At 38.1% G+C, this 23,043-nt stretch overlaps 1 protein-coding gene across 1 annotated transcript in view; it reads left to right on the top strand.

Moving 5' to 3' along the window:
• LHX4 (LIM homeobox 4) overlaps positions 1-23,043 on the top strand; it is a 55,295-nt gene that overhangs the window by 22,193 nt on the left and 10,059 nt on the right. Inside the window, exons 2-3 of the mRNA XM_058177064.1 lie at positions 4,922-5,093; positions 22,073-22,275. Of these exons, the coding sequence (XP_058033047.1) occupies positions 4,922-5,093; positions 22,073-22,275 (375 nt within the window). The remainder of the gene's footprint in view (positions 1-4,921; positions 5,094-22,072; positions 22,276-23,043) is intronic.

The following is a 23,043-nucleotide window of genomic DNA, read 5'->3' on the forward strand; positions in this document are numbered from 1 at the left end:
TAATGGATATTGTTTTTCTTCAAAGCTTAAATGCCAACATTGTAGAAGGGGATAAGAAGCACTTTTTAAAAATTTCACAATGTGTTTATGTGTAGCTGTTATTTTTGTCATCATAGCTGCAATCCCCCAATCTTCCTTATTTTCATTAAGACCCAGGCAAAAAAAATAAAATAAAAACAATCCCAGACCATTCCAGTAATGCTAATGGACAATTGAGTTCCAGAGATCTTGGTGTAGGATTGATCCCCATGCTTGCTTCCTGTTTTTCATATCACTGAAAATAAACTTGTGTTGAGAAAATTATATGTGAGGTAGAAAGCATGATCTGGTGGTGAACTGTATTTAATATGAAAATCATGGAATAAGAGTCTATAACATGTTTGTATGTTTTTGAAAAAGGCCACTTTCCAATAGGCCCACTTTGCAGCTGGATACAACTATTTTAGGAATGGAAGGTTATATCATATCGGCATAATTTCCCATTGTATATACAATTCTTTCTTTAGTCATACTCTCCATCTTTCTTGCAGCTTTTTATGCACTGCAAAACCTTGCATTACCGTATATACTCGAATATAAGCCGATCCGAGTATAAGCCGAGGTCCCCAATTTTACCCCAAAAACTGGGGTAAACTGGGGACTCGAGTATAAGCCGAGGGTGGGAAATGAGGCACCTACCGGTTGGGGAAACCCTCCCTCCCTCAGCTGAGAAGGCTGGCGGCTCCCCCGCCCCGCCCTCTCACTGCACCGGCAGGGCTTCCCCGCGCCGTCCGGTAAAATGTGAAAAAAAGGAAAAAAAAAAAAACTCGAGTATAAGCCGTATATACTCGAGTATAAGCCGAGGGGCTTAAAAAAAAAAAACAACTCGAGTATAAGCCGTATAGACCCGAGTATAAGCCGAGGGGACGTTTTTCAGCACAAAAAACGTGCTGAAAAACTCGGCTTATACTCGAGTATATACGGTAATCTATAAGCAAGCCTATAGAGTAGATGTTGAAAATTTCACAAAAGGCCTGGCTTTTATTAGGCAGCCATCTTAGGGAAAGAAATTAATGGTAGGAGTTAGAAGACAGAGCAGAATTGAGAAAGAACACAGTGTAACACTCTTTAAGACAGCCTGCTGACCTCAGGATAATGCTCTCCTATCGTCATTGCTGAAACCTGATTTCAAATCCTGTTCTGCTCTGTTCTGTCCCGGGGACCCTGCTTTTTATTTCAGCCAGCCAGAGAAAGGTGTGGGGGGTAGGTAATGCTGGGTTCATGATTCCATTTTTAGTCCTCTTGAGAATTAGAATTTTTTTTTCAGCAATAGAATACTCCTCAGTAAATAAGCCAATCAGTGGTTCTGTTTCTTTGGGATTTCAATACAAAAGCTTCTGAGATGCCTGTCTGGCCATCCAGAGGATTTGTAGGAGCATAAAAAGGCAACAAATTCTTCATATTTACTGTGAGTCGGTCTCCTGCCATTCCAAAACTGCCTCCTTTCCCCGAAAAAGGAGGGAAAAGAGGGGGAAGGAATAGAAAGAAGCCTCTGATGCATAAACATCTCTTGAAATATTACACCATATCTGCTCTGTGGTTTGCTTCTTCAGAAATCAATCTTTTCTTCAGACATATATATTAGAATTTATGTGCATTGCTTTTACTGGGAAATCTCCCCTGGCAGACTTTACAACATCTTCCATTATTTGGAACTATAGGCAAACAGAAAAGAGACATGAACTCACAGCTCTTTGCAGCTGTATACCCTACCTATTTCTCCTGCAGACAGATGACTCATGTAGAGACAGAGTGCCCAATCAGACTATATTTTACTGGTCTGACTAATAAGCCTGAACTTGGTCACGCAAGCAGGATAGCGGTCAAAATTCAGCAAAATGGTACCTTTTGCCAGGCTTTGCCCACTTAGCAACCTCATCCAGCATTTCGCATCCTTGACTCTCCAGGCTTGGCCTCACATAAACAAAAAATTGGCAGTCCCTGTCTATTTTTATTTATAACCACTGAAGAGCCATCTTTAATTTATGCACGGCATGTCAGAAGAATACAAAGATTACACCAATTCTAGGAAACTCTGCAGGTTTTCTCTGACATACATGTTAGGTATTGTAAAACTGAATTTAAACAGCGCTGGATTTTATCTTGTCTCTGGTTTCCCAAGAACAAATATTTTTGATTTGTTAGACATGTATTATCTATGTAGATTTTTGGCACTGATTTCAATCATGTGTGGAAATAAATCCTTCATGTATTGTATATATGTACCAAAGCCCTAATAAAGGTTAAGAAGGTTGAAACATCTTATGGAGGCAAAACCATCCATCCATTTTTTCTAATCTCCAGCTCTCCTGAATGCTGGATCTGTTTAAATACTAAGATCATTTATTTCTCTGTACCTTGTTAAAATGGTTGATAAAGTATAGGATGATCATGTGTCCTGTTTTACATAGGAAAATCCTTTATTTGAAGACCTGTTGAGTACAAGTCTGGTTTAAATATGAAGCATAATAAGACTGGGTAGATGAAGCCATGGAAGTCACCATCCTAATTTACTATCTGGATTGAACAGGCACACAAGTCACAGCCTCTCCCACTATGGTGAAATGTACTGCATTTCTATTGTGATATTATGTCTATTTTAATCTTTTTGTTGGGAAAATGTAGGTCATATCATTAATTACAGGATTTCTCAGGATGGAATCCAAACTTAGTGTGCTATTCTTTCCAAACCATTTCTTGCTAGCTTTTACTGACAGAAATCAGTCAGACAGAAATTAACAGGTGAAGTTTCCTGGGGTATAAAAATGATTGCAGTAGAACTGTCACTTATTGAATGTCTGGATTCCACAGTTTGACACAAGGAATTATGCCAAAAGGAAGGGAGGGAGGAAGGAAGGAAGGAAGGAAGTTTGAATTTGGAAAAGATTTTAAAAGGAGGATGTTTAGTATAGTCACTACAACTAATTCTTCAGAGTTGACTGATCAATATGTTAGAAAGAAGGAACAAAAAAATCCCATCTGTTAGAAATATGAAGATCTTACATTGCAAAAATAGAAAACCTCTGAAAAAAGAGTTGTCATGACAATATTAAAATTTTAAAGCCTTTAAAAGCAATAGTTTTGTTTTTTATTGAGTCAACATGGTTTTCCCCCTAGTTTCTTTTAAACTAAGATTCTTAGAAAACTAAGAATCTGCATATTTTTACAATGCTACACAGCCTTAATGGCCAGCAGAGACTATGAAACTGTATGTTATGCTGTGAGTTATTTTGTTTGGCTACTGTTTTAATCAAGGTTGACTCAGCCTTCCACCCTTTATAAGGTAGGTAAAATGAGGACCCAGATTGTTGGGGGGGCAATAAGTTGACTTTGTAAAAAAATATACAAATAGAATGAGACTATTGCCTTATACATTGTAAGCCGCCCTGAGTCTTCGGAGAAGGGCGGGGTATAAATGTAAACAAAAAACAAAAAAAAATATTTGATAATATTTTCCATCTGATAAGAAAAACAGAATTGATTTTAGATGGCAAGAAACTGAAGCAGTCCAAACTGTAATGTCACTTTTCTTTTGAATTTTAGTCATGATCCAAAATGATAACAATATATTATGGAAGTTTCTGAATATCCTTAATAAACATGGTTTGCCTTGGCAGAAATCTGAACATCCCAGCTTTAATTTCAGAAAAGAAATCAAAGCTAAAATTGGGGAAAAGGAACATAGATCCTACACGAGTTTCTCGATCCTACTTATTATGTGCTTTCCAGTTTTACCCTGACCTTGATGTCTTGCTCTTTAATTTTTGTGAGCTGCATCTATATATATTACATCCTCCCAAATTTGACAATTTGACTACAGAATTTGGGCTTTTCTAGCTGCAGAGCCTAAAATGTTTAAAAATTACCAATGGTTTATGGATGAATAGATGATAGAATTTGTATTCGAGCTTACATTGGGTAAGGCTAAATACAGGTTGTCCTCAACTTATGACTACAATTAAGCTCAAAATTTCTTTTGTTAAGTGAGACATTTAAGTGTCTCATTGTCCCATTTTATGACTTTTCTTGCCACAGTTGTTAAATGAATCACTGCAGTTGATAATTTAGTATCCTGGTTGTTAAGTGAATTGGCTTCCCCATTGACTTTGCTTATCAGAAGGTGCAAAACATGATCACATGACCTTGGGACACAGCAACGGTCTTAACTATGAACTAGTGGCCAATCATCTGAATTTTGTTCACATGATCATGGGGATGCTGCAAAGGTTGTAACTGTGAAAAATGGTCATAAATCACATTTTTTAGTGCTGTTGTAGCTTTCAGCAGTCATTAAATGAACTGTTGTAAGTCAAGGAGTACTTGTAAATGAATTTCAGACTGAACTTGGATTATAAAAGTTTCCAAGCTTTTTAAATGATAAAAAAAAGCAAGATGTTTGACTTTAAACAGGCCAGATTTGTTTGTAAAATATAGAAGACTTTGAATCATCTTCAGTCATAATATTATGCTAGAATCTACATGGAAATGATGGTAATGGAGGTGGTGGTATGGAATTGTTGTTGCTTAGAATTTAATAGCAGTGAGTGGTGCTGATAAAAACTAGAGGAAACCAACACCTTCCACTTTTTCCCCTGTTAAAAATGGACATTCCATGATCTTCATGTTCAGGTTCCTGCAGGTTTCCTTCACTGGGGAAAATGTGGGAAAGAGAATTTTAAGTTGGAAATAATAAAACAGGGTTAAACTTACAACCTCATTCCCATGTGATTCAAGTATCTCCTTCATATTTAATTGTGCACAATTAAATCCACCCCCAAGTCCCCTCCACCAATCAGATCTGCCTGCTCGCTGCAGTCTTTTCATGCTTTGCAGAAATGTTTGTTGTTTGTTGCTGATATTGTTCTTGTTCTTCCTTTGCCAGAGATCCCCCAGTGTGCTGGCTGCAACCAGCACATCTTGGATAAGTTCATCCTGAAAGTCCTTGATCGACACTGGCACGGCTCCTGCCTCAAGTGTGCAGATTGCCAGATGCAGCTGGCAGAACGTTGCTTTTCCAGATCTGGAAGTGTCTATTGCAAGGAAGACTTCTTCAAGTAGGTACAGAAAAGCTATCCAAGATGCCTTGGAAGGCTTGCAGGACTACTGTCTGGCCATGGGCAATGGCCTGAAATGCCCTTGTTTTGGGGAGGTGGCAAGGGGGTAATTGAGGGATGGTATAGTGGGGTTGTTAAAAGGGCGAGCTAAAGAGATGCTACTTAAATGTCAGTGCAGTCCTAAAATGGCATTGCCTCTGGCAAACTATGCTGATGACTTGAGATCAGACTTACAAGATCTTTTGAAAAGACTATTGCTATGAGATTTTTTTTTAGAAAAAATCATTCATAATCGCTTATCCTGATGCTTTGATGACTTCTATATGTAATGCTATTTTGGAACAGCATTCATAATACAATAGAACCTATGACTTCAGCCAAGAATACCTATCCCTGTCTTATATTGGGAAGGGAGGGGAATGTATTTGATTTGGATTCTCTAGTCAACATTTTCTTGATGTTGGTTATTCAGGCTGTAATTCCATGTGCCTTTCAATTCCATTGAATTCTGTTGCTTTTTTCTGTACTGACCCATATAGGATTGCCTTATCAAGGTCCCACAAGCCTATTCCTTTAAGATGGAGTCCCTTAGGATGCTTGGACCATCTGCTTGGTCTTCTGGTGCTAATTCCCAACTAAGCCTAGAGCTGGGGAGGGGAGGAGGCAGGCAGGGGAGAAGCCAGGAATAATGTTTGTTCGTAAAGCACAAGCCCGGCAGTGGAAGAGGAACAGTAACTCTGAGAGAGAGAAGAAAACTTAGAGCAAATGTCCCACCCGAAGAAAGCTTAACCCAAGACATCCTCCAGCATTTACCAAACCCTTTTGCATTGAAAATGAATTCTTTTGAATTTTATAATTTGTTAATCAAATCCTGATTTATTTTGTGCAGCTGCTTTGCCCCCAGGGGAAAATCAAGGCATGAGATGAGCGGGCTGGAAGAAGGGCATGGCCTCTAAGATCAGTGCCAAGGAACTCAGTGGCCTTGATAGTTTGGCAGGCAGCCAGGTCAGGCCTAGAACTGGCAGAAAAAAAAATAGTAGGTAATGTATGTCCACTCTGGAATCAGTGGGGGAAAGGCCACCTAATCCACTTAGTTATTTTGATGGACAATCCCAGTTATTAACATTTTGGGTCTCGGTATTTAATATTTATTTGAATGTAAATTAACAGAAAATAAATACTGGGTTCACTAATTATTCCATCTGTAAAGTAAATAAACATCTCTAGCCTGCCGATAGTAAATAACTAGTTTCTTCAGAATTAATTGTTTACAAAGGTAGGCTAGAAATATTTGATTATTTTACAGAACAGCAGGAAAAAATAATGTGTGTGCTTAGGTTTTGTTTTGCGTGAGTGGTGCATTGCTATCAATCTGTCATAATCCAGATTATTTATTTGCATAATTTATATCCTGCCCAAGTCTACAAACCTTGAGCAGCTCACATAAAAACATCATAAATATCATAAAACAATCAATTTAAAACAACAGGGATAATTAAAGTAGCACAACACATCTAACAAAACAGCCCTCCTGAATTCTAAAAGCGCCAGGACCATATACAAGATTTTATAGCTCAAAACCAACATTGAGACATGGAAGCATCCTGGAAAAGCTGCTGATCCTTTATCCCTCTGTGCTGAAAGCTCAGTTGGAGAATCGTGCCTTAGAAAGACCCAGAATTGCATACTTACATGAACAAAAATCTTGCAAAGTTGTATATATATTTGCATTTATCAGATATTCTTGCATCTGCTAATCTTGGGGAGGTCCAATGGCTATATGGAAATCTCTTTCTGAAGCATCGAAATGCACCTGTGGCCAGAGTTTTCTTAAAATCTTTTTCTCTCTGTGATCACTCCTGGTCACTAAAGAGAAACACTTGCTTTTAAAAAACTGACAGTGAAAATGTTCAGGAAGCTATCCTTGCTATGCACCAAAGCAAAGTCTAGAGGCTTTTGCTGCATATGGGTCAATGGTAGATTTCAAATCTTTTTACTACAGGTTCTGTGGGTGTGGCTTGGTGGGCATGGCATGGCTTGGTGGGTGTGGCTGGGGGGCGTGGCAGGGGGAGGATACTGTAAAATCTCCATTCCCTTCCCAATCCAGGGGAAGGTTACTACAAAATTCCCATTTCCTCCCAATCAGCTGGGACTCGGGAGGCAGAGAATAGATGGGGGCGGGGCCAGTCAGAATTTTTACTACCGGTTCTCCGAACTACTCAGAATTTCCGCTACCAGTTGTCCAGAACTGTCAGAACCTGCTGAAACTCACCTCTGATATGGGTGATGAATGATTCACAGTATCCTTCCCTCTGGAAGTCTACCACTTGCCCAATTTGCTCCAGATATGAATCTAGAAAGAGAAATGCTCTTGTAAAGTAGATTCCCAAGTACACAAAACATACATATTTCTACATGATTTCTATCTGTAGGATAGAACCAGCCCAGCTCAGTATAAAGGTGAAAGGAAAATGTAATCCAGGAAATGATGCCCCCTCATCTCTTTTTCATTATTTGGCTCTATTGCTTGATATCAAAAGCATCTGCCTGGCAACCTTCCCTCCCTCCCTCCCTTGTCATTAGCAAGGGAAGAACATGTGACATGTGGTTGCATGTATGCAGGGGATGAGGGGGGGGGGAGAGAGAGGGAAATAGTTCTCTGCAGATTTATAAAGTGTCATGATGATGATGATGATGATGATGCTTTCAAGATGCAGCTTTTATGGTTGCTGGAGGGATGGTTGCAATAAAAAAGAAGGTATTCCTAATTTGACTGATTAGCTTCATCGATATGGTTAAATATGAGGTGGCAGTATCTGGAAATGGGAGACTAAGCATACCAGGTAGGCTAGTGTCATTTTGGAGTTCTCTCTTACAACCTTTTTACTACATATGTATCCACTTATTAGTTGCAGGGGATTTTATTAATTGCAGAGGGTCTTGCAACTACCGGTAGCAGCATAAAGGCATGCCATCACCCCCACCATTTCATTCTGCTAGCACTGTGTAGACCAGGTCCAACAATTGGGCAAGGAGTGGGAAGAAGATTGTACATGCAAAATGTCTTAATGGAAGTGCCTGTTGCAGTCACAGGCATTCAGAGAGCCTGTTGGAGACACTGCAAGCAAGGAGTAGATTGCCCTAGAAGAGGAGGAACACGTGGATATGGGGAGGCAACTGAGGAATCTCCAGAAGGAAGATCTAAAACACAAATCGAAAAAGGGAATGGGATGCATGTGCTTTTCCCCTTGCGTTTAGGGACCCTGGTGGTAAATAAACAGGATGTACCATTTATGTACTGTTTGACAATGGAGTTGGTCCTGGGTTTGTTGAGCTGAATCCCCCAGAGGTTTTCCAAGCAGAAATTCTTGTAGCTCTTGGATTATTTACTCATCAAGCCTGCTGCCAACCCAAAGGGGGAGTTCTAACAGTGGACCTCCCTCCCTTTTAGGCCATCCAAGTAAGCCACTCTTACCCTTGCTCCCCCATTCCATAATGTGTTCATTATGTTCCTCTGCTAAGCTATAGCTTAGCAGAGGAACATAATGTAAATCTTCAGGCCATTTTTTTCTCTTCCTAGGTAAATTTCTAAACTGCTTCTCAGCTCCTAACATATAAACTCCCTGAGTTTTGCATCACATGGACTCAAGGGTCCTTGAGTGGCTCAGACTGCTAAGACAGTCTGTTATTAACAGCAGCTGCCTGCAATTACTGCAGGTTCAAGTCCCACCAGGCCCAAGGTTGACTCAGCCTTCCATCCTTTATAAGGTAGGTAAAATGAGGACCCAGATAGTTGGGGGCAATAAGTGGACTTTGTATATAATATACAAATGGATGAAGACTATTGCTTAACACAGTGTAAGCCGCCCTGAGTCTTCGGAGAAGGGCAGGATATAAATGCAAATAAAAAAATAAATAAAATGGACATAGCAGCCAATTTTTGATCTGGCATTTCTTGCACAAAACCTCATATCTTCCTTCTTCATCTCTTGTTCATGAGTTTTGCCATGAGTAATCTTGCTGCCCTGAGGAAGAGGGTGGTCGTGGGGAGTCTCTGCTAGTTCCAAATACGATTCATTTCTTCCTTCTCATTCCTCCTTGTCTCTCCCTCCTTCCTGCCATACCCACAGTTGAGGTTTTACATATGTTTCTGTCTCTTCCCCTAATAAGAATAGATTCCCACTGCAGTATTCTTTTTATTTCTCCTAGCTATTTCATCCATGCTTGGTCTCACTCTGGTCAAACTCTTGCTTACATCAATCATTATCTCTATCTTTGGGTGGACCCACAACTCCATATTTTTTAATTTCTTTTTCAAATGTTTCAGTTTTATTTCTCCTTGTCAGTTCTGTGGATCACCTCCCCTTTTGAATGTAAGGCCCTTATTCATATATCCTTGTAGGATTTTCTCTAGTCTGTGGTTATTTCCACCTGTAATTTCTATATTTATTTCTCCTTGTCTATCTATGCGCCATTTTCCTCTTTCCTGCCTCCCTGGGTACCCAAATTCTTAACATCCAAATTATTTCCTTGCTTTTCATAGCAATCCCAAAATGAGTGAAATTGCCCCAATTTCAGACATTTCCCCCAACTTTACTACAACTCCTTGGTTAAATTCACTATTAATATATACATACTTACCTACTTATTTATTGACTTCCTAATGAAAAAACACTATTGGCCTTGAGTTCAAAGAAATAATACACATGAATAAAAGAGGGAGACATGGAAACCAGACCCCTCTGCAAATTCAGCCCCCCCTTTCTTAAAGGAATCTCAGTTCCACATAATAACTCTCTAAATCCATGCCTGCTTGTTCTTAAATGGTACCAAAATGGCTGGCCCTGTGTAACATGTGCAGCCTTTATGTCTCTCTGTAGGGGTCTTCCATAAAAGATCTGTACATATGGCTGCAGGTAACATTTTTCTCTGGGAGTCTATAGCTTTTTAATCCAGCAGTTAATATCCCGCTCATTTTATCAGTTATTTGGATCTCTCTGGAGAATGGGAATGGAAGTAAAAAAATGGCTGATTTTGATTTGCTGAGCATAACTGCATGTTTCCTTTTAGTTAAAACCCCTCTAATGGCATTACATAAGCCAGTTTTAAAGGAAGTAACGGCTCTCGTGTGGGCACCAGTCAGCATAAGCTTTAGAGCCAATTCTGTATTTAATTCAATGGAATAATATTGTTGGACAAATAAGCATTAAATTGTCATGAAAAATGAAAGAATATAGGAAAGGGAAAATGGTTAAAGCTGAGGAACTTTTCTTACAATAGAATTCTATTGGTACAACTCTCCATTGTTGAAATGTTCCCTATACCTGATTCAGCTTGATAAGATGAATCAGGTGTAGGGAACATTTCAACAATGGAGAGTTGTACCAATATAATTCTATTGTAAGAAAAGTTATTTCCTGACCTCATGTATAGCAATAAAATATTACTTCTGATTTAATATTCTTCAGCAGATATGGAAAGCAGATTCAGGATCCCCTATAGTGATAGAATCTATCCTTGTGACTTGGGTGCTTTTGAAATTTTGCAGTACATCCTGCTTTATTGTCTCTTTTCTAAGGACCTAATGTTACCTCTGATTATGAATATTATTGGGACCTGATGAATTTTTCGTTGACTGTTGAAGGTATGAAAATGTTTTGAATTTAGTTTTGAATGTAAATGTTCTATTCAAGTTTGAAACAGTTGTTTTCAGTTCAGTATATGTTTTTTGAATAATCTTGGAAGCATTTCAATCTTGAAGCAACTGCTTGAAGCAAAAAACACTTCCAGAAAGGTAGGAACATCGTGTTTGGAATGCAAAATTATTGTTCCAAGGTGCAAAATAGGGCATTTTAAATTCAGAACTGTTTGAAACTAGAGCATTTTGTACATCATTGTCCAATACCTTCTGAATGACCAAAAACCAAATACCATCACATTCCAATCTGCTAGGTTTTCTTAGTCCAAATTGCTAGGTTTTGTTACTTATTTGTTAGTAAGTATGGCTGCATATATGTCAGAATCAAAATCTCCTGTTTATAATATCATTTTACCATAATGTTGATATATAACACATATCCTAAAACAAATGTATTCAACTTAATCCACCAGTAGCAGTGAAACTGCTTTGCATTTATTTTTGCTTTCTATATTAATTCATACCTTGCACAAATGACAGGTTTATCCATGCAAAGCTATCTTATAGCAACTTAAATCTCTGAAGGATGTGTATATGTGCTTTTCTTGCTTATTTTTAAAAATATTTTTTAATGATGAGGGTTAAAGTTGGGACTTTCTGCACAACAGGCATTTTCTTTGCCACAGAATGAGAACATGCTGTTCTTCTGTTAGCAAACAAAAATGTTATAAAAGATGTATACTAAGGAGATCTTACATATCACATGGATCCCAGTGGATGTGTTGCATGCCTATAGCATCAGGATGAAAGAGAAATCATGCAATTTATCTCCACATACTGCACAGTATCAAATGACAGAAGTTAGAATTATCCATGTGCATGTTTCAAGGTGAGCAACCTCTCTTCCAACACCCCAAAATTCAGAAACAAAATGGTTGGTTTTCTGAGATGCAATCCCCACTTTTAAAATATCAGTTTTATTCAATTTTATATAGATAGAAAATAAACATGAACTAATATATGAAGAAAGGTTAACAATTTCCCACTTTGTTAAAGACAAGGGCAGGTATGGGAACCAGAAGGAATGGGATGCAAACTGGTCCTATTCCAGCAACAAAGCCCCACAAAATAGCTTAAAATATGCCCAGATTTTTATTATTTTGTGTGGGCAGAATTGCTAATGGTGAAAATGGGAATGGTTTCCTTCCAAGATTCCTTCTGCTCCCATTCCCACTGCTAAAAGGCTAACAGGGGATAGGAAGGAGAAACCCCAAATATACCATGAACCTTCTATTAAAACAGAGGTCACTGGAAAGACTTTTGCATCTGAAGTGAGTTGTGGCCTCCAACTCAGGAAGTTGCACACCCTTAATATAGGAAAGTGTTGCTGCAATGTCCACAAGAAAAAAAAATGGTTAGAGAATTATAGCTGTCAACTTGTGCCAATTTTTGGAGATATCTATAACAATTTTTGGAAAAATATATTATTTACATACTTATTGGCTCTCCACTCATGTAAATTAGGGAGTGACCCTAACAGTTTGAGATCATGTATGTATTTAATTTCTTAACGGGGAAGTTATTATCCAATATTAATGTTGCTGTAATAATAATAATAATAATAATAATAATAATAATAATAATAATAATAATAATAATAATTGCAGAGACTCCGGCATAAACCTGTGCAGGTGGTTCCAATGGTACTCGGCACACTGGGAGCTGTGCCTAAAGACCTAGGCAAGCACTTAAAGGCAATTGGCGCTGACAAGATCTCCATTGGTCAGTTGCAGAAGGCCACCTTACTGGGATCTGCTCACATAATTCATCACACAGTCCTAAACACTTGGGAAGTGTTCGACTAGTGATCTGTGATACGAAATCCAGCATAGTTATCTCATTTACTGTGTATACTGTCATTTTGTGTAAATAAAATAATAATAATAATAATAATAATAATAATAATAATAATAATAATAATAATAATATATTGTATGTCTATTGCTGGTCGATGACCGTAATAAAGTTCTGTTCTATTCTATTCTATTCTATTCTATTTTGATATAGGAAAAAGTATATAAAATGCTGTTTATAATGGTGTAATTGAGGAAGTGCTACAGCTGCTTCTCCTGGCTTAACAATCACAATCATATTTGGTTCAGGGGAAAATTCATCTCAAGTGTCAAGTGAGACTCATTAGTTCTAGCCTCACTTAGATATTTTCAGAACTGAATATCATCCTGTCACCACTTTTCTACCGATTTAATCAGGACTTGGCTTCTATTTCTAGATGATCCCTCTAGAGTAGGCTTTCTTTATTATGGGATATTCTGCATAGGTTGGATTTCTAATTTCATTAGTTCTCAATTATTATGGAAGTGGAAGCCCAACATATCACACACCCCTTTTTTTTTTTTGGAAAAAGCTGTTATATAAAGGTTATCACACTGATAGCATTATATACGGCTATGGCAGCATCTCAAATAATGGCCAAGCTCTAGGGCAGGGTTCTCCAACCTTGGCAACTTTAAGCCTGGTAGACTTCAACTCCCAGAATTGATAGAGTGTCTGTTCTTGCTGGCAGATGAAGAACCTAGGTAGAAAATAAGAACAAGAACGCAGGAATAAGATGCTTATGTCAGAGGCAGAGCAGCTTAAAAGTTAGTCCTAGGGTCTGAGAAAAACATCATGCTGAAATTTTTGAAAGAGTCTGCCAACCTAAAGGTGTGCTTCTTGATCTCAATTGTAAATTACAGATATGGCCACATTCACATAAACATTTGTTCGATTGGAAAAAGCTGCCAATTTTGTCTCTTTAATGCATATATCAGGTATGTAGTTTTTATTTCATATCTGTTTTTGTTTTTAGGTACAGGATTAAATCTTCAAATCTAAAATGTGAAGAGTTCTTTTGAGGAATACAACTGAACCAGTATATCCGATCCCCTGCAAATTCTTTGGCTGCTGAACATTAGTGTTACAGCTAGCCATTCCCTTTCAGGGGCCTGGTTATTACTATATTACCCAGAGGAGTATTTGCTGGGGGAGGAATTGAATGAATTTTCCATGTTAATGTGTTTATGCCACCATATATCCTATTATTAATTTGCCTTTTAAAAACTGATTGATGCAATGTCCAGTGGTTGCTGCTCCTGCCCAAAATAACAAATGGCATTATTTACTTAGCCACATTTTCTGATGGTTGATAGGCTCTGACAGATGCCATTAAAAGACATGTTTTTTACAAGAGCAGAACAGTTTTCACATCATGTGAATGGAAGCAAAAAAATGTATTAAAATGTAATCATGGCACTTGGAGTTTCTGGCTATCCAGGTAGGAAGGACTGTACTAAATCAGTGGGTCTAAGCCTTAGATGAGGAAGTAGATATTGGACTTTGGAAAGTCTAGTTTGATACTGCCAGCTGTAAAAAAAGTCTTAATTGTAAAGTCCATTAGAGAATAATGTGAAATGAGGCAGCAGAAATGTATGCAAGATGCAAGACCTGAGAAATGTTAACTGCCTTTAGTTTCAGGACAACGGACAGCAACCCGGTAGCAGTGACAGTATTTTTTTTTTTTAATGAGATCCCAGTTGTCTTTCTGCAAACTCTTGTCTCTTCATGTGCTTTAGCTTGATGGAAAATAGCTGGCTTTAGAAAATAATCCAAATCTATTAAAGGAAGAGGAAAACTTATTTTATTGGCATAAACAAAAGTATGTCAAGTGTCTGGGTTAATGTCACTGTTGGTGGTGCTTTTGATGAGTTTTGCCTGAGAGATCAGTTTTTCTGTTTGTGCAGAAAAGCTCCTACAATGATCTCTCATATCATAAACTTATCATTCAATCAGTTGCATATTTCCTTTGCCTGATAGTGAGCAAGGTAACTTCTGTGTTCTTGTGTATATTGGGTTGGACCCAAACAGGCTGTTTCTAGAAAGAAAGGCACTCAGATCCAGTAGAAACTCTTTGCTGGAAGAACAGCACTCCCTGCCAATTTATCTACTTTTCTCATCACAATTTTTTTCCAACACAAAGGCAACTCCACTACACATTGAATGATTGATTGATTGATAAGTGCCATCAAGTCATATTTTGCTCCTAGCAACTATACATATAGACTGTCTCCATGACAACCTGTTCCCAATCTGATCATTCAAGTCTTCCAACAGTGCACTCACTGCTATTGTTCATCCTCCTTGCTGTTGGTCACCCTCTTCTTTTTCCTTCTACCTTTGCTAGCATTAGATTCTTTTTCTATTTGGAACATATTATATGAAGAACAGCTCTCTGGAATTAGTCTTCATATAATATGACCCAAATAGAGTAATCTGAACCTTGTGTCTTGAGTAAAAAACAATTGGGTTGATTTGTTTCATGATAGATTTGTCTATTTTCTTGGCTGTACTCAATACTCTCCAACCCTAAAGTTCAAAAACCGAGAGATAATGCACATATCTCTATAATTTGCATTATGGAGTAACCTTACAATCCATTATTATGAGAGCAAATGAAGACATCTGTATACTATTAAAACTTTCATTTCCATAACCTTTAACTGGACAAAATGGTCCATCACAAGGCAACAAGGTATCACAAATAAATTAACTTACACAAGCATCCAAAATCTGGGTTTCATGACTTCTTGAGGGAATCAAATTTGGGAAAGTTATTGGTGTTTCAGTGCTGCCGGGCTGTTGCTGCTTCAGCAATTCAGGCTGCTGCTGTGGTCATGGGATGCTCATTTTTAAGGTTCCAGGTTCCCAGTTACTCTCTTGCAATCTCTTGGTCATTCCCTCAGCTAGCAACAGGCATTGACTTGCCTGCTGGGAAGGAGAGGGAAGATAAGGAAAGGAAAGAAAGAGGGAAAGCAGGAAGAAGGGAGGGAGGGAGGGAAGGAAGGAACAGTAACAAAAGAATGAAGGGAGGCAGAGAAAAAAGAAGGGATGAAGGATAGAAAGAAGGAAATAACAGTGAGGGAGGAAAGAAAGGACAGGAAGGGAGAAAGGAAACAACAAGAAGGAAGGAAGAGGGAGGGAGGAGGAAGATTTCTGATGCTTCCTAATCAGCTTCCCACAAGGAAATTCATTGTCTAGTTTACTAACTAGCTACTTTAATATAAATATTAATACAACAGTAGGTCTGTATTCACTTAAGGCTGTTCAGTTTTGGAAATCAGTGCCATAGAACTGTGCTTCAGAGCATGCAAGGAGGTGAAAGTAGCACCTGCGTATAACTCCTTAAAACAACCCCATGTCTTCCTGGGATCATACAACTGCTGTGAAGGCTGCTACATTCAGCCCCTCCATGTTCCAGAATGTCTTTTGGGATCAGATTTGTAACACCGCATAGTCTGGCACAGGTCTGATATTATTTTGAGTAACAGTATAATTATTGAAAAGTTCAGACGTTTGCTCTATTATCTGTGTAAGTTATTCTGGGCAACATGTGGCCCTTGACCACTAAATTATTAAGCATCTCTTTTGTATAGATTAAATGATCAGTTTCCAGCCCTCTTGTAGCTGAAATAATTGTCATGTATTGGGTGACTAATAGGAATTAGAAGACAAATTTCTACAAATACATTTTAGGCTTTTTTTCTTTGTCTTTGAAAACAAGCAATCTGCAAATTGGGAAAGCAAGCTGTAATATTAAGGTGCTGTCTTGGTGAACTAAAATTCTGTTCTCAAGAACTTTTGTCCATCTCTAATGGGGGGGGGGGGAGAAAGACATTGCAGCTGCATGTAACCCACACATTAAACAGATTAAGTGCATGCTTCTCTAGGGAGGGGTTTGGCAGGCATGAACATTGCAAATTGAACTGCATGTGATTTTTTTTTTTTAAGAAGAATGTCTCCAATATTTTAAGTGTAGATTTGAAAATAACAAGCAGGGACAAAGTGCTAGTTCCTATAGCAAATAGATCATTAGGGAATCAGATTAGCTTGGTTAGACTATTTAGAAAGTCCATGGAGAAAACATTTGAATGTACTTCAAATAATTAATTATTCACTCTTCGTCTTGGCTAACTTAAGTTTTTGGGCTTTGGAGACCAATAGATTAGTCCTCTACCGAAGATGAGAGACCCACATATAGCTGATTGCAATCTGAGAAAAGGATAGATGCTGTAATCCATCAAGAGTCACCTCTGTGTGGTTGGCTTTATAAATTTGTTAAACAAACAAGCAAATACATGGGATGGGGTTGCATGGCATGGCATTGTTTAGAGGACACAAATATGCAGATTCTTTCTTTTAATGGTCCTGCCTTTCTTTCTAATGCATTGGTCTCATGGCTTTTGGTTCCTTGCCTGGAGATATTATTGCCCTCTGCTTCTTGAATTCATAACAAAGTTGTCCTCATCCATAACTTAATTCTGAATAAAAAGGCTACTGGACAACTAGCAACTAACTTTCCCACCTGCAGTTCCAATTCTGCAAAAGCCTAGGCTAGATAGCTAATGATGAGGCATTGCTGTGATAATTAAAGGTTTATATTTACTGGCAAATCTCTGAAATGTTTGAGTGAGCAAGATAGAATTGGGAATGACCACTCACTGTGCAGCTCAACAGCCTCCCTGACTGATCTGATTGAGGATGTCCATTATAATACCGGAGAACCCATATTTGGTCATTCTGAAGGACTTCAGCATTGACACCAAGAGAACCTTTGTCTGGTTCAGAATTTCCTGGTCTCAGTAAAACCAATTAAACTGCCTCCATTTGTCCTCAGGCTGGTGCACAGGCCAGAACATACTTCGGGTTAGTCTTTTTCTGTAAGCTGTGAGGAGGTTGCAACCTAGATAATATTAAAAACTAAAGCTGGTGAACATGGTGATGTATCAGTGGCTTCCTGTAAGATAAGGCCTATTACAATATTTGCTTTTAGATTAACAAAATTGGATGGAATGCTCTGTTAGAATTTCTAATAGCAAGGAGCAATTTGATCAGCACACCTATTAAAGTGAGCACAGTAGGCTACCAACATAGCTGCTCTTAGTTGTTTCTCTACCCTAATTTGGGAGCAGAGGAAATCTCTGTCATGAAAAAGGGTGGAAGATGGCCATATTTTAATAATGTAGCATTTTATCATGAAGGCAGTCAGGCAAGTATTAGGCACATCTCTCATGGGCATTGAGGGCAATGAAGAGGGCAGTGTTTCCATTGCATTCTCATTTAGGTGTCCAGAAGAGTTTCTCCAAGTCATATAACAAGTGTTGTTATCTCCTCTGATTATTCCTGGGTTGAAGTCCTTAGAGCTCTGCTATGACAGATTTTCAAATTATATTGAAGATGTAATTATACTAGTTTGAATGCTTCTTGAAAGGGTACCTTCAAGTCAACATTGAAGACCATCCAGAAGATACAACTGATACAGAATGTGGCATTTAGAGCAGTGCTGGGCACCTTTCGATTTTACCATGTTATGCTACTGCTGCTTAAATAGCACTAGCTCCCAGGTTCTTTCTGGGTGAAGTTTAAACTGCTATTTGTTACCTTTAAAGCTCTACATAATATAGAGACAAATTATTTTTTTCCTGAGTGTATCTGACCACTCCACCAGTTCTCAAATCAGTAGTTTGAGAATACTTCTAGATTAATAACTGATAGTACACAGCTAAGTGAGTATTGTAGTAACAAATACCTGATTATCTTTTGTAGTTCATACTTGGGCAAGTACACATTTAGATTTCATGTAATGCAGTGGTGGGTTGCTACCGGTTCACACCGGTTTGGGAGAACTGGTAGCAGTGGCAGTGGGAGGCTCTGCCCACCCACTCGGACATCATCAAATACATTCTGCGCATGTGCAAACGGGTAGCAAAGGTAAATGAAACCCACCATTGATGTAATGTTGAATTATCTTTGTGTTTGGTCTGGAAACAATGGATGGTGCATCATGTGGAACTAGAAAAACTAATGTACTTAGCAGCAAACATATTAGCCTGATGAAGAAGCAAACTGTACTACTTGCAGTCCCAACCAGGGTCAAGGTTGGGTCCTGAACAACCTGGAAATTGGACTCTTGAGCAATTGAAAACTGAAGGCAATAAAGAACTGTTAAAATTTAAGGAGGATTGTTATCCAACGGCTATTTGAAAGAAAGTGTTCCTGATTGTATTATTTAGTTTGAGAAATATTGTGACTGATTTTTCTGAATTGAAATGTTCTGGTTGATGAAGAATTTTATATATTTTATGTCAGCAGTAATTTGAAGCTTGCTTTGTTTTTGATTCTGTATTGTACATTGATACAATGCATTTTGTTCTTAAGATAGTATGTACAGTTATTCAGAGCAACCTAAAGAATAAGCATACATAATTTTAATAACCCTTGTAACATTTCTGTATGGTAAGTAGTTTTCCTATTCTCATATTGCTGTTTGACAACATACAAAACAGTATACTGTAGTAAGTTTACAACTGAATTGGAATTTTTCTCCACTCACCCTTTTTTTCCACAGTGCTATAACCAACTTAATCTGTTGGCTAAAAGAACATTTAAAAAATAGCAAGTGAACTTTTAACCTGAGAATGATATTTTTCAGTTGGGATTAATTCTTATGTTAATATCCAATGGCCAGCTTCTGTACAAGGCTTCAAACTATTTCAGGGTGGACTTTTCTGAATAATAGGACTCACCCAAGATTTTGTAATTCTTATTGGCAGGTATATTCATGCATCAGAGCATAGCATTTCCTCTAAATGATATAGCTTCAGGTGCATTATGTGGCTTAATACACTGCAGTTATGTGTAGCTTTTATTTGCTAGATTGCATCTTTCCTCCAGAGAGTGAAGGCAGCATATATAATATTCCTTTTTTCAATATTATTCCCATAACAGCAATACTTGGAGGTAGATGGGAGGTAAGAAATAGTATTCAGCCCATGTGAGGTACCATGGCTAAATGAACTTGAATTTAAGTTTTCATAGTGTTGGTTTAATGTCTCAAGTTAAGTATTATTCAATACAAATGCATCTCTTCCAATTACTCTGATCCAGAAAGAGTAACACTAAGTCTGACTTAAAGTTCCAATTCAGTATAGAATTTGGGTTAAAGAAAAGCAAAATTTCTTCTTCTGATTTTTTAGATTCAGCTATTTGTTGAATTTATTCATTACTTATAAGACCAATGTAAGTCAGAACTGTTGGGAGTTTTGATATTTACCTAACAAAAAACCCTGAATTTTCAAAAATATTGTTTTTTAAAAATACTTCATCCTTAAATAACATAACCTGGGAATGGTTACATCTTTTTTGCTACTTCCAAAATGTATAACAATAAGGTTTAGTTAGTCCTTTAAAAATGGAGCAAGTTAAAAGTCGAATGAATCTCTCTGTGCAAATAAAGTGATGCACAATGGAAAGAAGTCCTAAGTCCATAGTAAAGCTGATAGCCAGAGGTGTTGGCAGGATCTTAATGCATGTACAAAAGGGATGGAGCTTGTGTCATGTGTCCCTGTCGTTTTCATAATTCCTCCCCCAACTCTCTCTGCAAATATCTCTGCGGATGGAATCTGGAGTATTGGCAAAGATTAACCTTGAAAGACAGATGGCATTTAATAAAAGCAGCCAAGATATTTGTTTTGGCCACAGGAAGGGAAGGAGCAGGGGAATCCAAAGTCCATATAGATAGTCCTCAACTTACCATCATAACTGAGCCCAATTGAGCCCATTGCTAAGCAAGATAGTTGCTAAGTGAGTTTTGCCCCATTTTATGATCTCCCTTGCCACCGTTGTTAAGTGAATCATTGCAGTTGTTAAGTTAGTAACATGATTGTAAAGTGACTTTGACTTCCCCATTGACTTTGCTTGTCAAAAGGTCTAAAAAGGTGATCACATGACCCAGGACACTGCAACAGTCATAAATTCATGCCAGTTGCCAAGGGAACACATTTTGATCACATGACCCAGGGACGCTGCAACAGTTGTAAATTTGAAAAATGGTCATGTCCTTTTTTCAGTGCTGTTGTAACTGACAAATGGTTGTAAGATGAGGACTACCTGTACTTAAAAGTACTGTAGTACATTTTAGACCAATAAAGAAAATTTTACATGCTTTCCCATTCTAAATAAGATCACTTTTTTATGTTGTAAGGCTTAAAAATGCAGGGAAACTGAGAGAAGAAAAACGATGGCTAAAGTTCAAACCATGTCAGTATCAACTTGGCAGGCAATAGCGGTGAAATGTCAAATGTTGTATTTAGCATTATTAGAAAAGAGACTGAAAACATAGCAGCCACTTAAATAAATAGGTAAATACAGCTATAGAATCAGTTTTTTTTGCCACTATAACCCATTGATTGTCATCAGAAGATCATTTCTAATCTAGCAAAATTGTGCTTTTGGGCTGCAGTCCCCCCCCCATGCCCTGGCGAAATTGTCTGGTGCTAACCAGAGGAAGGCTTAAACTGCTCGTGGAAAGAAAAGTGGCGTGAAAATTCAGCCAACTGTGCTTTGTCATCCATAATTTGTAGCTTATCAAAAAGTGTCATTGAGACATTGTCTTTAATAAAGAACAGTGCTAGGCATTCTTCTTATTTTAGGATAAGTTTGCTAAGATGTTCTTAGGGACAGCTCCTCAGCTGGTGTGTGGTGCCACTGTTATTGCAGCCTGCAGATTTTATCACTTTAAATTAATCTTGAATATTTACCTTACCGGCAATGACCACAAGTAATTTATTTAGAACTAATGTGGATGAAATACCTATATCCTTATGGGAGTAACTGTACACCCTGCCTTAACTTTAGCTTAAAAGGACCATCAAACTCTACCCTTCAATTAGCCCAGTCACTTTACACAAACGGAGATAAAGACCTTCTTTGTCAAATGTTGTGCGTGATTGGGTTGGCTTCTGCGTTCAACTCGGCACCTTCCTCTGCTTCCTTTTGAAGGGCCACTTTTTTCAGAGTTTCTTGTGAAGGATAATATACTTTTGTGAATTTCTGCAACAAGAAGAGATAAATTTATATTCCACAATTAAACGATAATACTTCAGTTTTAGCTACTTCTACATCCAGAAATTCAAGTTAAAGTCTTTGTATGAATGACTTATGTACAAATCATTCTGAATGTGATGGTTTCATTGTAAGAAAAAGTTTGTCGCACGTGGAGTTTAAGTAACTCCTTGAAATACTTGTTTTTTGCGGATTAAGCAGGCATACCCAATAAGCAGGCTTATTTGTAGAGTCAGAAGAACAGACATTTATTGTTAAAATATGAAATTAGAAATTTTCCTAGAAACCTGCATCTGACGGTTATCATAATTGTGTTTTTTTTTTCTACAAAGTACATACCCTGCTCTGCTTCTAGGCATTGGTACTTTTTTTTCCTCCTTTGCAGGCGTTTTGGCACAAAATGCACAGCATGCCAACAGGGCATCCCACCCACCCAGGTGGTCAGAAAAGCCCAGGATTTCGTCTACCACCTGCACTGCTTTGCCTGCATTATCTGCAACCGCCAACTTGCCACAGGGGATGAGTTTTATCTCATGGAAGATGGGCGCCTAGTCTGCAAGGAGGATTATGAAACAGCCAAACAGAACGGTAGGGGTTGAACAATGCATACTGGTCTTGATAAAATGGGACAGATTTTATGATCATGATATCTCCTCTCCTGTTCAGGCTGGTGAAGACCTGCTTACAGATGTCAATGAGAAATTATGTGAAAGCAGACAGAATTGGATCACTTTTATTTTCAGACCATTAATAGACCATCAATGATTCAATTAGGTATAAATTGAAAGCAGGCTACAGAATATTTTGTAGATGTGGAGACAATAAGATTGTGTAAACAATGAAGGGAACTGAGAAGGGAACTTTACACCCTTTCATTACAACTGTAGTTGGTTTTATGAGTGGTCACATAACTATCGTAATGAGTAAATGAGAGAGAGGGAATTGAGAGATTTGCAACTCTTGTGTACATCTTTGTATTTTGGATGACTTGTTTGAACTGGAAAACAAAACAATGCAACACTGGAAGACAGCATAGATTTCCTTGCTCCACCTACGGCAGTGGTTCCCAATCTTTATAGTGCTGCGACCCCTTTAATACAATTCCCCACGATGTGGCGACCCAACCGTAAAATTATTTTCGTTTTGAATTTATCGCGCCTGAAGCCGTATTGGCTAACAATCTGAACTGCTTGCGATTGCCTTGAGGACGGAGGCATTAAAGCGGAGACTCCTCCCCTATTAAATTTATCGCGCCTGAAACCAGATTAGGCTAGCGATTGGGAGTGATTGCAGCTGGCTTGAGAGGGAGACATCAGAGCAAAGATTTCTCTCTTTTTTAATTCATCACGCCTGAAG

This window comes from Ahaetulla prasina, chromosome 3 (genome assembly GCF_028640845.1).
Source record: "Ahaetulla prasina isolate Xishuangbanna chromosome 3, ASM2864084v1, whole genome shotgun sequence".
Classification (NCBI taxonomy): domain Eukaryota; kingdom Metazoa; phylum Chordata; class Lepidosauria; order Squamata; family Colubridae; genus Ahaetulla; species Ahaetulla prasina.